This window comes from Salminus brasiliensis, chromosome 2 (assembly GCF_030463535.1).
Source record: "Salminus brasiliensis chromosome 2, fSalBra1.hap2, whole genome shotgun sequence".
Lineage (NCBI taxonomy): Eukaryota > Metazoa > Chordata > Actinopteri > Characiformes > Bryconidae > Salminus > Salminus brasiliensis.
The window spans coordinates 59,442,458-59,458,283 of record NC_132879.1 but is presented as its reverse complement, the minus strand read 5'-3'; the positions used below and the strand labels follow the sequence as shown (position 1 = coordinate 59,458,283).

General features: G+C 38.7%; 1 protein-coding gene across 2 annotated transcripts; it reads left to right on the top strand.

The window, feature by feature from the left end:
• Positions 1–4,461: 4,461 nt before the first annotated feature.
• Positions 4,462–14,915, top strand: LOC140549571 (uncharacterized). 2 transcript variants are annotated; one of them, XM_072673321.1, is made up of 5 exons: positions 4,462–4,521; positions 5,025–5,838; positions 8,628–8,797; positions 8,832–9,252; positions 13,667–14,915. In XM_072673321.1, exons 2-5 carry the CDS (start codon positions 5,127–5,129, stop codon positions 14,491–14,493), a joined length of 2,130 nt encoding a protein of 709 aa, XP_072529422.1. In that variant the 5' UTR covers positions 4,462–4,521; positions 5,025–5,126; the 3' UTR covers positions 14,494–14,915. The 2 variants fall into 2 exon arrangements, with proteins under 2 accessions (XP_072529422.1, XP_072529421.1); XM_072673320.1 differs by lacking the exons at positions 4,462–4,521; positions 5,025–5,838; positions 8,628–8,797; positions 8,832–9,252 and adding exons at positions 12,220–12,283; positions 13,095–13,225 and having other exon boundaries at positions 13,489–14,915.
• The last annotated feature ends 911 nt before the right edge of the window (positions 14,916–15,826 follow it).

Genomic DNA, 15,826 nt, shown 5'->3' with positions numbered 1-15,826 from the left:
CTTTATTATACAACCACTGTAAAGCTTGACTGTTCATATATTGGAAGACTAAAGATGAGCCATTCAACCATCAAACCAAACATACTCTTGCCAAACATTTTCAGGTTATTTGTAAAATAACTAGTATCATGACTTTGTCTTGTAAAACTGCACTAGCATTGTTTTTCCATTTTCTTACTTGTGTTTTTGCCCCTCCAGAAAGGAATGAAATCCTGACCCATTGTTGCAAGTTTCCGTATTTGAATGACTGCCTTCCAATGCATTTGAAATGTCCTTCCACAAACATATCAAGAAATGCAACAAGGAAGGATCTCTCACATTGTTGAAATCAGGAGAAATTAGAAATTGCAGTATGGTATCTAGTAGCTCCAGTGATCAGAAGACACCCCATGCTCTTGTCCACACTAACAAATCTCACAGACAAACACAAAAAAATACAAATAAGAGAACTCATTGCTGCTCAGACTGTGGGAAGAGTTTTACAATACTTAGTAATCTCCAAAGACACCAGCGGATTCACACAGGTGAGAAACCATTTCAGTGCTCAGACTGTGGGATGTGTTTCGGAGACAGTAGTGCTTTCAAAACACACCAGCGCATTCACACTGGTGAGAAACCATATCGCTGCTTAGAGTGTGGGAAGAATTTTAATAAATCAAGTAACTATAAAACACACCAGCGCATTCACACTGGGGAGAAACCATATTGCTGCACAGAATGTGGGATGAGTTTTAGACTGCGCGTCACCCTCCAAAGACACCAGCGGATTCACACAGGAGAGAAGCCATATCAGTGCCCAGAGTGTGGGAAAAGTTTTAGAGTCCAGAGCCATCTCCAAGAACACCAACGCCTTCACACTGGGGAGAAACCGTATCAGTGCTCAGAATGTGGGAAGTGCTTTAATCAACAGAGTCATCTCAAAGAACACCAGCGACTTCACACTGGGGAGAAACCATATCACTGCTCAGACTGTGAGAAGAGTTTTATTAAACTGAGTAATCTTAAAACACACCAGCGTATTCACACTGGAGAGAAACCGTATTTCTGCTCTGACTGTGGGAAGAACTTCAGACATTCAAATTTTAAGAAACACAAATGTATGAAACAGGTAAAAGTTTAATTTATTCATCTCATAATATACCATTGTGTGTTTGTGTGTATAATGTAAAATATGTGCGAAAATATTTTTGATCTGGCATTATCTGAATATGTAAATATGTAATCCACATTAAATGGTTGACTGCCCCCCCCCCCCCTTTATGTAATGTAAATTGTGTTGAGGAAAATGTGTGCAGGGTGGAAAGTGAATGTTAGATGAGCAGTAACAGGACATTAAAACTAGAGCCCACTGTAGGGTCAGTACCTCTAAAAGTAATGTTTTCTTTTTGTTTGTTTGTTTGAACCTGTTCTAAATTTGACCATGCTAAGCGTTTTGTATTTCTTTTTTTGGCAACCTGTGCCATTAGGTATTAAGAGTACAGAAAATACATTTGTTTCCAGTGCAGTACTTGCACCACAAACTGTACACTAAGAAACTATTTGATTTAAGGCACATTGGAAGGCTACTGACCATATGTATGTATTGGAATATGACATTCTACAGTATAGTACAAATTGACAATATAACCATCAGTGAGGCATGACATCCACAAGAGTGGACAGTTAGACCATGTTGACACCTGGTCACTTCATACCAGGGTAATATCTGGATATGGTCCAGCCACATAAAAATGCAAGTGTAAACACACACAAGACACAATAAACCCAGATACAACCCATCACTGAAACCACTTCAAAAGGTGGTCTGTGATGTGTTTAAGCCATGCTATAGTAGTATAAATGCATGTATTTTTCAAGACACATCCCACAAACAAAACCCCTCCCAGTACAACCGAAACACCAGTTATAATTGCTGTGCTACGGGCTAGATGGATTTCGACTTTTTATGCTGTTGCTTTGACTTACACTAAAATTGTTGATTCTGCTGTGTCACAGGCCTATGTTGACAGTTGAAGAGTATAGGTGTAGATTGGAAGTTTATATTTATCATGAATAGCATTGAAATTGTGATCTTTCAATGATTTCTATGAAGTTGTCTTTTTTGGGACAACATATAACTTGAAAATGAATTAAATATAGTGTGCACATTTTTATTTTTTGAGGAATTCTGCTTGGATATTTAACCATGCGATGCAGAATTTGTAGAGGCCATTGTCCTGTGGATACATCCAATTGTTTTCAAGTTTTAACCATCTAACTGATGGTTTTAGTCTATCCACTTTGTACAATGTACCAGTTCCACTGGCAGCAAAACAGCCCATAGTATGATGCAAGCTGGTTGGTACAGTGGAGGAGTAAAGGTGAGGCATTTGACCCCAAAACCAAACATATGGTTTCTCAGTATTCACAGCATTTTCTATTTTTTTCCCCATTGTAGTGCTTTGATTTCTGGCATGTTTTTGTTTCCTCTAGAAAGGAATGACATCCTAATCTCCTGTTGCAAGTCTCCCTTTTCTTCAAAGGACTGACACAGTTACAGTTTACTTCAAGAAACAAACACTACCGGCAAGAGCCTCTCACAATATGGAAATCAGATAAGATTAAAAGTGTATGGTATGTAGTAGCTCTACTGCTCATAAAACATCTCTTCTCCACACTACTGTATCTCACAGACACCAACACCAGAAATAGAGAAGTAAATGCTGCTCAGACTTTGTAAAAGAGATTTAAAGTACTAAGTCGTCTCCAAAGACACCTGTGTATTCACACATGAGAAAAGCTGTATCGACTGTGGGAAGAGTTTTAACCAACCTATTAATCTCCAAGTACACCCACACATTCACACTGGAGATAAATTGTATCTGTGCTCAGATTGTGAAAAGGGTTTTAAACTGAGTGGCACCATCTAAAAACACCATTGAATTCACACGAGAGAGAAACCTTATTACTGCTCAGACTGTGGGAAGAGTTTGAGAATACAGTGTTATCTCCAAGAACACCAGCACATTCACACTGTAGATAAATTGTATCAGTGCTCAAATTGTGAGATAAGTTTTAAAGTGAGTGGCACCCTCCAAAGACGTCAGTGGATTCACACAGGTATGAAACTGTATCAGTGCTCAGAATGTGGAAGGTGCTTTAATCAACAGAGTCATCTCAAAGAACACCTCCGTATTTACACAGGAGCGAAACCTTGTCAGTGCTCAGACTGTGAGAAGAGTTATTAAACTGACTAATCTTAAAATTCCCCAGCGTATTCAGACTGAAGAAAAACCGTATTATTGCTTTGTCTGTGAGAAGAACTTCAGACATTCAAAATACGTAGTAAAATGTAATGTAAATTGTTTTGGAAAACAAATTGTGTGGTGCATTAGAGAGAGTTACTGATGGTTAAGCATAAACAGGACATACAAATTATTAGAGAGCCAGTTGTGAGGTCAGTACTTCAAAAATTCATATTTGTTTTTTTGAACCTGTTTCATTTAACTGGTTCTAACAAAACCTGCATACAATCTTTCAAATCTTTCTAAATATAACCACTGTGCATCTCTACCAATCTGTTTTCTTACAGTGTAACAGTGACCTCTTCTGACTGCAAGTTAAAACAGCCCCACAAGCTTAAACAATACAAGACCATATTCACCATTTGTATCAGACACAGATGGGCTTTGGCTTTTGCCTTTAACTTATCCATGCAGTGAATACACCAGTGAAACTCACACAGTGACTGTAAGCACATGTGCCTGGAACAGTGGGCAGCCATTGCTTTGGCACCCAGGGAGCAGAGAGGGTGAAGGGCCTTGCTGAAGGGCACAACAGTGGTCAGCTTGCCAAGCTTGGGTATCAAACCCACAATCTGGTCATCAATAGCCGAGAGCTCCAACTGCTGAGCCACCACTGCCCCACATAGTAAATCTAAACACAATTCTCTAAAATTTTTGAAGTTATACACAGTTGATATAGACTTACTGTAGTTACAGGCATTTCTTTCTGGGCAATCTGAACTTGTAAATACAGACAGAACTTATTTTTCTGTAAGAAGTAGTCAATAAGTGCATTTATTTACAATATTTATATAGCATACTCACACGTGTATGTAGTTATAATATTATCTATTTTTTTTCAGCACAATTCGCTGTTATAAGAGGACCAATATCTTATAGTTTCTTTTGTTTTATACAAACAAATCACAATGAAGGAAGCTGGGTTCTTCACCTAAAAGGGTCAGATTAGTAAAAGTTGTTTTTACTTGAAACCTATTTGTCGACAAACTGGATACTTTAGTCTGGCTGTACTTTTCAGCATTATCTCAGTTATTTAACAAGGTTGATAATTCAATTACAATACGAGGACACAGAAGGCAGGACTATCACATGGTTTGAGAGCAACAATGAGTCCTTCGGCTGTCCAGGTGGGGGCGCTAGTTCTACAACTGTGGTTCTTCAAAGACAGTGAAGCGGAGTAGAAGAAGATCCTGGTCCGCAGTGTTCTTCTAGAGGAACAGGAGCTGCTCTGCTGAAGGTAAACAGCTCTTCTACACTTTTACACTCTGTTTACACTCTGTTTACACTGTGTTTACAAACAGAAATGGGTAAAGTTGTGTTGTAGAACAGCTCTCTTGAAAGTAAGAAGTAACATATAACAAATGTGAATATATACTGTGCTAAAAGAAGCAACCTGCTCCAGACTGAACTGAGATAGAGCGTCAGCTGGGAAGAGACTACAGGCATATTTATTCACGAGTAAGAAACACATGTATATCATAGATGTATACATGTATGAAACACTTTTACTAAGGTCTATCAGTAAGGACTAAGGTGTTTTTTTCCCGATCCATTTTAGTAGTTAACATTTATCCTTTTTTGGAGTGTATGCTGATTCTGTTGTAATCCAGTAATCCATCCACATTGTACAGTGTACCATTTCCATAAGCAGCAAAACATCCCTAGAGTTCAATGCTTTACCACTGGTACAGTGTTAAGCAAAACCTATGGTTGCATAACTTCTTTTTTTTTATTTTCTAGTGCTAGCATCATGAATGACATCCTGACCTTCTGTTGCAAGTAGCTGCCTTCTTCAAAGGACTGTTTTTCTTCAACAAACGCCACTGGCAAGGATCTCTCAGAATGTTGAAATCAGGAGAGATTAAAAGTGAGAGTATGATATCTAGTAGCTCTAGTGCTCAGAAAACTTCTGTTCTTCTCCACACTGATATATCTCACAGACAAACACCAGAAAGTACGGGTAAAGACAGAACTCATTGCTGCTCGGACTGTGGGAAGAGATTTACAGTACTGAGTCATCTCCAAAGACACAAGCGTATTCACACGGGAGAAAAACCGTATCAATGCTCAGATTGTGGGAAGAGTTTTAACCAACATACAAATCTCCACATACACCGGCGCATTCACACTGGAGAGAAACCGTATCAGTGCTCAGAATGTGGACAGAGCTTTCATCAACAGAGTAATCTTCGAAGACACCAGCGCATTCACACAGGAGAAAAACCATATCACTGCTTGGACTGTGTGAAGAGCTTTACTACACTGGGTAAGCTCCAAAAACACCAGCGCATTCACACAGGAGAGAAACCATTTCACTGCTCAGACTGTGGGAAGAGTTTTAATCAGCAGACTCACCTCCGAACACACCAACGCATTCACACTGGAGAGAAGCCGTATCACTGCTCAGATTGTGGACAAAGTTTTAATCAACTGAGTAATCTTCACATACACCGGCGCATTCACACTGGAGAGAAACCTTATTACTGCTCAGATTGTGGAAAGAACTTCAGACATTCAAATTTTAAGAAACACAAATGTATTAAGAAGGAAATAGGTTAATTTTGCAAAATTCCCACGTTGTACTATTGGCTAATGTAATCTAAACCCTTCTGAAAAAAAATGCCATAATATGTAAACATATTACAACTTGTACCTTGCAATGGACTGGGGCCTTGTCCAGGGGGTATTCCCTTAATAGGCAGAAGTGGACAAAAAGATGGATGGATGGATATTAAAACACTTGATTTTTTCTCCCCACATTGTGTTGCAGAAAGTGTGCAGAAGAGTTACAGCTGCTTAAGCATAAACAGGTCATTCAAAATCCAAATTCAAAATCAAAGTCCAATAATGGTGTTAGCCCGTGACCAGGAAGAAGTTCATTAAAAAAGGGTGTATGTATATAATGTGAAATAGGTGATTGCATGGGCTTTGACTCAGACACTCCAGAACATTTACCTTGTTGTCTTTCTGTGTAGCTTTTGCCGTATGCTTTGTTTCATTAACATCCTGTAAATAGGAAGGTCCAAAAGCCGAAACAAATAAACTATCAGACTTAATGTTAGATTTGGCTGAAGTTCTCATTATTCCTGGTTCAGCAGCTAAAAATAGTGTAATATTCGATTCAGATCTATCAATTGAGCAACATATAGCTTATATTACTAGGACAGGCTTTCTTAGAAACATTGCCAAACTAAGAAACTCCTTATCTTAACAGGATGCAGAAAAATTAGTACACATTTTTTTACCTTAAAGATAGATTATTGTAATGCACTTTTGTCAGGTTGTTCCAGCAGGAACCTCCGTAAACTTCAGCTGGTTCAAAATGCTGCAGCCAGGGTTCCCAGTTCAATTCCGCACTGGTTGTAAAATTCTTCTATTAACATATAAAGCCTTACATGGCCTCGCTCCTGAGTACCTGCAGGATCTTATTACATATTATGAACCATCAAGATTACTTATATCTCAGGGTGCTGGTTTCTTAGTAGTTCCCAAAATTCAGAAAACCTCAGCAGGGGGAGGAGCCTTTTCTTATAAAGGCCCTCAACTCTGGAATAACCTTCCAGATAATGTTCAGGACTCCGAGACAGCCTCAATTTTTTAATCTAGGCTGAAACTCATCTGTTTAGTTCAGCTTTTGGTAATTAATGTTTCTTAGATAAAGGTTGCAGGTTCAGGACACAGGTAATTGTAGTACACTGAGATGCTGGAGCTGTCGTCTCGCTGCTTACACGCGATCACTCAGGTTTGTGGCCGGTGGAGCAGATGGACCCTAGCGTTTCAGGGAGCTCCCATGTCTGTGTTACCTTCTGGCTCTCTCCTTTTAATTAGGCTGTTATAGTCAGACCTCGTCAGAGTCGTCAGACACACTCTGATACTGCTCAACATTCTCTGATTTCTATAAAATCCTCTCAGAACTAACTCTGTCTCTTTACCTTCTCCCAGTAAATGACCGTCCACTCATCCGGCGTGACCTACTGAAAGACTGAACGCTGTGTTGTTTTTTCTTTTGTTTTGTTTTAAAGAACTGCCTAAATGGATCAGGACTGGAACAACACCATCTTTGGCGGTTGGTAGTCCAGGACCAGATTTGGGAAACACTATTTAACAAGATAAAGAAACTAAATTTAAATAAATGTTATTTTAACAGATTTTTATTTTATTAAGATTAATATCTTACTGGTAATATCAAACAATAGCAAGTACCAAATTGCAACACTAATAGATGATCAGGATCAGTCCCCATGCAGTCCAGTTGGGGACGCTAGATCTGTGGTTGTCCAACATCAATAAAGCGGAGAAGAAGATGCCGGTCTGCAGCGTTTTTATAGAGGAACAGGTTCTCTGCTGAAGGTAAAAATCTTTTACACATTATTCGCACTGTGTTTACAACACACTAGCTACGTCCAGACTGATGTTGATATGGCTAGTGATAGTTCTTGAGTGATGGTTTTTGGTTGAGTTGCAGAACATCAGAAGTGGGCATGGTCACGTCTATTCAGGTAGATTCAAGTAAGTAACAGATTTAAGTAACATGCCCAATTAAAAAGCAATCACTACAGTGGAAAATGTGAAATACAGTACACACCATGCATTGCTTCCCCATAATAATATGCATGCAAAATGAAAAGCTAAACCCCTATTACATTGTTTTCACACTGCTTGGATTTTTTTAATGAGATGCTGAATACAATACAACTTAAAATGTAATCAATGCTGCTTTCCACTGTTGAGTACTTTAAACACCTCATTGAAATCCAATGAACATGAGATGTGTTTAAACCTTGACGTGCAGTAGATGTGCCAAAATGGAAAGTAAAAGATCTGCTAAAGAACTAAACATTATGTAATGAAATTACATGTCGCAGCTAGACAATGAAAAACATCTATCACCATTTTTACATTTTATAAACGTTTTTGTCACATACATCTATACAGTACATCTAGCAGTGCATTGCTTTGACAACTGCCCATTCAAATAAAACAAAAAAGCTATTAAAAATAATATATGAAGATCAAACAGACATACTGTTGTTGTTCAAATCACATCAATGTGATTTGTAACACAACCAGCATTACTGAAGCCTGACTGAATTGTGTTTTGTCCCTTCTCCAGAATGAAATGACATCCTGACCTGTTCCAAAAAAACTTTGCTGGGCCGTCAGAATTGATTTCCACTAACACTAAGGAATACCACAAAGAAGGATATCTCATGATGTTGGAATCAGGAGAGATTAAAAGTGAGAGTGTGTCATCTAGTAGCACCAGCACTCAGAAAACACAGTCCACTCTTTCCCACACTGATATATCTTACAGTCAAACACACAAACAAAATGGAAGTAAAGAGAAAACTCACTGTTGCTCAGACTGTGGGAAGAGTTTCACAGAACTGAGTAATCTTCAAAGACACCAGCGCATTCACACTGGAGAGAAACCATATCAGTGCCCAGAGTGTGGGAAGAGTTTTAATCAGCAGACTCACCTGCTGATCACGCTAAGAGCTTTAGAGATGGTGGTACCCTCAAAAAAACACCAGCAAATTCACTCAGGAGTGTGGGATGAGTTTTCGAACAAGTGGCACCCTTCAGAAACACCAACGAATTCATACGGGAGAGAAACCGTATCACTGCTCAGACTGTGGGATGATTTCTAGGGAGAGTGGGACCCTCAAAACACACCAGCGCATTCTCACTGGAGAGAAACCATATCAGTGCTCAGAGTGTGGAAAGAGTTTCAGAGTACAGAGTGATCTTCGGAAACATCAGCGCATTCACACAGAAGAGAAACCATATCAGTGCCCAGAGTGTGGGAAGAGTTTTAATCAGCAGAATCACCTCCGAACCCACCAGCTCATTCACACTGGAGAGAAACCGTATTACTGCTCAGAGTGTGGGATGAGTTTTAGATTACAGAGTCATCTTCAAAAACATCAGCAGATTCACACAGGAGAAAAACCCTATCACTGCTCAGATTGTGGACTGTTTTAGAGAGAGTGGTACCCTCAAAACACATCAGCGCATTCACACTGAAACTTTATCACTGCTCTAACTGTGGAAAGAGTTTCAGAGTACAGAGTGATCTTCAAAAGCACCAGCGCATTTACACAGGAGAGAAACTGCGTCTCACTACTCAGAATGTGGAAGGAACTTCAGAAATTCAAATTTTAGGAAACGAGTGCATTAAAAATAAGATAAACTTAATTACACAGTATAAGGACAATGGATTATTGCATGGTGAATCATTTTCTATAATGTACTGTTGTCAATATAAATGTAAAGTATATAAAGAAATTGTGTGAATGTTTTTCAGTGTATTATCTGAATTATGTAATATGTTAAAATGTTTTGGCTCTGATTCAGGGTTTTTTTTTCCCCATGATGTGGCGAGTTAAGAATTAGCAGGTCCCTTAGAGAATTAATTGTGCTAGTCTCTCTTTAAAAAAAAGTTTTTATTATCCTATTTTGCTAAAAGTGGTTATTCTTAAGATCGTGATAACAAGAATTCTGTTCTCTGTGACTAAAGAATTGGAGAGTTGGAGAAAATGGTGAACCCAATTTTGTGAGCATAAAAGCACTCCTTTAGCATGATGGCACCACTGACATTGCATCAGGTGAGTTGGGTGTACTGGGATAGCGGTGCAAAAAAAATAGTATGTCTTTGCAGTCAACAAATAAAGCAAGGAATGCAAAGCTAGAGAGCAGTGGTCCTCAACTGTCACCACCAAAACCCTGAGAACATTAAAATTATCACAAATGACAAAAACACATGTATCAGATTCTTCCAAATTTAACCCATGTGAGTGTTCCCAAATTTCCTTTACTGGCAGTGTAATAGCTTATGTGATGCAGGTGTTCCAAGTTTACCACATCCCATTTCACTCCCCAATGTGAACATAATACTTGCACTAAAAGCAGTATGCTATGGATGTAATTGATTTGAGATACATGTCTGGTGACAGCTTGTGAGAATGCAACTCTAAGCACATTTTTACTTGCAGTGCACCAGCAACCTCTGCTCATTGCAAGTAAAACAGCATCACTGGATCAGTTTACATTCAATCAATATGACCAGAATTCTCTACTGTACCAGGAGCTATTTAAAAAGCAGCCAAAAGCCTACATTTTTCATATTTAGACATTTTCTCATGTTTAGTTCTGAAGTGTTTCTGTCAGGAATTAAAATGTGATTTTGCTTACTTGCTACAGTGGCAGCCAGATGTGGTTCCTTCAAGCAGAGCTTGTACAAAACAAAAGACAAAAAAGCTGGTCAGCCCAAGCTGGTCAACCCGTTTTGCCCCTGACCATCATATGATAAGTGTTTGTTTGAGTTTGATGGTACAGAAAATGCTGTTCTAGAGCAGGGACATGGACCCAAATGTGACTGGCGTACCTGCACTCAGTAGCATCATTATCATAATAAAAGGTCCAAACAATGGAGTCTCCCTACGATATCGAGAAACCATTTGGTTTGATTTCTATCATCGTAGTTTATCATAGAACATAGTTGTCACAGGGGGAGCTTTAGGATGAAGGATGTATTTACAAATGTATATATGTTGTTTTCTTCTACTACTGGTAGTTCAGTCAAGCTCTGCTAAGTCTAAGGTACATCCATGTATCTCGCTACTGTGTATTGTAATAAAGATTTATCATTTTTCAAATGCTAGTGTTTTCACCAAGAGCAAAGTAGTAAATAAAAGGACAGTTACACTGAACAAGATGATAACAGGGTTGTGGGTTTGTTTCCCGGGCTTGGCAAGCTGCCACTGTTGGGCCCTTGAGCAAGGCCCTTTACCCTCTCTGCTCCCCGGGCGCTGGAGTTGGCTGCCCACCGCTCTAGGTATGTGTGTGTACTCACTGCCCTTAGTTTACTAGTGTGTGTGAGTGTGTGTTCACTACCACAGATGGGTTAAATGCGGAGGACCCATTTCGCTGTACGGTGTACAGTGACAAATACCTGCATCTTTACCTTTACGAAAAAATATGTCAAAGCAGCCTTTGCTCAGAGTGAGCTGAGGAGCCTAATATTAGTTCTTAGTCTGTGATTTTAGGTGATGTTCCACTAGCTGCATTTCTAAGCATGACGAATGTCTGTCAGATGTTTTTTTTACTAAGTTGTAAATAAAAGGACAGAGACATGGTAATCACAGTGGATAAACATGACCATTTCACAGTCAGAATGTGGTACCTTCTTCACTGTTTATCACTGTTCACTACTTCAACATGTTCAGGCTTTAATTGGTATCTACTCATAGCTACTAACTAGATCTGAAGATTTTGTATCTTGTGTGTGTGTTTTTTATTTATTTAATTTTTTATTTAGTTGTATAAGTTTTATTGAAGCACTAAAACATGGCAGGTTGGGAACCACTGATCTAGAGGACAGATAAGCCTTATTTAGGTAAAATGTTGAAAAGAACCTTTTTACAGAACCAATGCTGGCTAACAATACAAGAAATATTATGACTCCTGCTATGATCCTTATATAACTTGTGATTCAGTCATTGTATTACTCCTGTAGAAAGGTGTATAAAATGTAATATTGTATGTTTGCATTTTTGGTTTATTAGAACATAATAAAAAAGTACAATATAGTTTCCTTCTGGCACAGAATCACTGTTAAACACACTCGTTTTCAAGCTGTAGTGTGACTGTTTCCTTTTAGGGATGCTGGCAGTATCTCCTGGTGTTTTGTCTGTATTGTTTTGGATGCAGGTCCAGTGGCTCTGGATAAGAGCCTGCTATACGTTACTTTTTTCCACTGGAGATACTTCCACTGGAGGTGCTGCTCATGTGGACTTGTAGGAGCGCAGAAGGTGGGTTTGCTGGAATATAGGTGGGATTTAAAGCCCCTATGATTACGTGGTTATAGTGTGGGCCCTCCTTTGGTCCAGGTGGGGGCGCTAGTTCTACAACTGTGGTTCTCCAAAGTCAAATCAAATGAAGAAGAAGATCCTGGTCCGCAGTGTTCTTCTAGAGGAACAGGAGCTGCTCTGCTGAAGGTAAACAGCTCTTCTACACTGTTTACACATTGTGTTTACAGTTTACTGGTGGAGAAATTGATGAAGAAATTGTTTTTTTATAACGTAAGAGTGTAAAAGAGAGTAAAGTATGTCAGAAGAAGCCAGTCGAAAAGGCTGAGATTAGTATTTACTATTTATGTATGTACTATGTACTATGTTTCTCTAGTTGTGTTGGTAAAATGTCAGTGGTATATTTAGTTTTGGTGCAACATGGGACAACATACATAACAGCCGGTATGTACTCCCATTTCACATTTCAGCCTGCAGTCAATCACAGTCCTACAAGAACTTTTAGAATGTTAAAAATACCCTCCTGATCTGGCATTGGTGACACTAGGCAGGGACAACACCTCAGCCCCAGAAACACGCAACAGCGTAATAAGTTTCTTGAAACTCAAGTCAAGTGTCACTTTAAGGATACAAGACGTATAACTCCTATAGCGGCGTCAGATCTCAGGGACAGGAACCACACTTTCACTAGGGTCATTAGCCACTACCCTGAGTTTCTGCCACTACTGATCTGCCTTTGTTCCCTGGTATTTTATGATTTTGCTTTTAGGGGTCTGCCACTTCCCTGTCTTACATTTTTTAGAATTAGAATCTTTATTTGTGTACAGGGAATTCTAATAAAAATGTAGAAATCATATATTATTTGCTAGAGACCAAATCAAATCAGCTGTTTATACTAGACATCTGACATAACTAGCAAACGACCAGTAGCAGTTTTTTTTTTCTTTCTTTTTCTTGACTCTCGAATGTGCTGTTTATAATGAGATGTCTCTTTTTCCAGCAATTCCAGCAAGTCTGGCTTCCGTCTCGTGCGCTCTGGAAACTCATAAACTGCCCTTGATTGAGAAGCTACACACTGCAAGATCAGCATCAGTCTTTAACAGGCATTTGGATAAGACAAGATGAATGCATGTAGGGCATCGTCATGTGCACACTGCAGACTCTGTTTGATGTAGAGTTGTGTCTCAAGCAACTTTAGTTTGTGCTGAAAATGTGTGTGTATAAATATATATAATTGTAGAGATGAGTAGAAATATTTACAGGCTTTATCTTTGTAAAATGTTGTCTTGTAAACCTCAATGCTGATGCAGATTTTTCCCATTAGAGTGATTTCTGGCCAAACTATGTTTTCTGTATTTTTACATTTGCTTTTCATTCTTGCTGGTCTTCTATAGGAAGCATTGTCCACCAGGAGGAATGTCTCACAAATATTGAGCTGAAGACAGATTACATTTGAGAATATGGTTTCCAGAAGCTCCAGTACTACTCAGAAATCATGCTCTTCTTCTCTCAATTTCAACACATCTCGTGGACAAACACAAAACAGCAAAGAGAGAGAGCACCTCTGCTTACAGTGTGGGAAAAGCTATAGAGAACGTGGTACTCTCAAAAAACACCAGCGTATTCATACAGGAGAGAAACCGTATCACTGCTTAGTGTGCGGGAAGAGTTTTGGTCAACAGACTCATCTCCAACTACACCAGCGAATTCATTCAGGGAACAAACCATATCACTGCTCAGAGTGTGGGAAGAGTTTTAGTCAACAGGGTCATCTCCAGCTACATCAACGCATGCACACTGGAGAGAAACCATATCACTGTATAGACTGTGGAAAGCGTTTTAATCAACAAAGTAATCTTCAAACACACAAGCGCATTCACACTGGAGAGAAACCTTATCACTGCTTAGAGTGTGGAAAGAGTTTTAGAGGGAGTGGTACCCTGAAAAAGCACCAGCGCATTCACACTGGAGAGAAACCGTATCAGTGCTCACAATGTGGACAGACTTTTAGAGGGAGTGGTACCCTCAAAAAACATCAACGAATTCATACAGGAGAGAAACCATATCACTGCCCAGAGTGTGGGAAGAGGTTTAATCAACAGAGCAATCTCCAAAGACACCAGCTCATTCACACTGGAGGGAAACCCTATCACTGCTCAGACTGTGGGAAGAATTTTAATCAACAGAGTAATCTTCAAATACACCGACGGATTCACACAGGAGAGAAACCGTATCAATGCTCAGATTGTGGACAGAGTTTTAGCCAACAGAGTAATCTCCAAATACATCGCCGCATTCACACAGGAGAAAAACCGTATTACTGTTCAGACTGTGGAAGGAATTTTAGGCATTCAAATTTCAAGACACACAAATGCAGGAAGAGGGAACTAAACACTTAATCAGGAAATATAACTAAAGTGGGTCAAATTAATATCCCATGACATTGAAGATATGCATGATATGCAGTGGCATACAAATGTTTGGGCGTCCCTGTTTACAATATTGATTACAGTGCATAGCTAAATTTCATCAGCTCTCTTGAAGGCAACAGTTTAAAAATAACAAAAATTGCATAGTTCCAAAGAAAAGGTCAGTACTTAACACCCCCTTTGCAAATTTTGATAAACAGTATGCAAGATATTTTTTATAATATAAAATAACTTAAATTATGCAAAAATAGAAAATCTGTGAATGTGTAATTCATTTAATGTAATTCATGTTGTTATGTAACTGATGATGTAATGTTAAACTGTGGCATGTTGAAAGTTGAGAACTGTCAAAAACCTTTTCTGCCTTTTAAGTAAATTCAGTTCAATGCAAATGTATTTGTATAGAGGATTTTACAACAAATGCTCTCAAAGAATGTGTCTACAGGTGGCTAAGCATAAATAGGTCATAAAACTCTTAAGAGAGTGTGGTGTGGTGTGAACAGCTATTCAACAATGTGTAAGCATCTATCTTCACTTCAAGAAGCAGCTTCCAGTGGTGGTAAACCAGATTTTATGCACAAAAGCAGTCCTTTTGCAACAAAATAGTAGATTATTGAGAAAGAATACTACCCCAAATGGGTGAAGGTATAAAGAGTGTAAATGGCACTTGTAAGCACGGTATGGTTTCAAATCCGTGTTCCTACAGTTGGATGTCCATGTTTTCCTTAAAACAGTGTATTAAAATCTGGAGAGTATAGAAGATGTCAACAAAGTAGGACTGGCATTTATTTGGGCCTGTACCCTGGGGCTGGCTTTCAGAGAATGATTTTAAAAAGAATGGCTTCTTTGTGTAAACATCCCTCAGTACAACAATTACATACACAGAGAACCCTTTCCTCAACAGAAAAAGTTCTTCAGGGAGCTGATTGATATGCATGAAATGTGTATAAGGGCTATTATCAACTTGAGATTTACAAGGTTCCAACCTTCCGTTTTTATTTATTTGTTTTATTAATTTGTATCATATTTGTGCTTTTTTAGTCTGAACACCCACACTGCTAGGGTTTCAGAAAAAAATCTTTTGTATTTTGTGTATCACAATTAGTGTTATTTTCAACATGTATATTCTGTTTAATTGACTCTTGTGAATGGTTTTACTTTTGTATTAAGTGTTAATTGTGTTAAGTTCCTCTATTTCACTAACACATTGTGTAGAATATGGATTTTCTTTGGGATCAATAAAGTGTTATTTTCTACTAACAACAAAAATATATGTAAAAACTAAAAAGTGAGAGCACTGCCA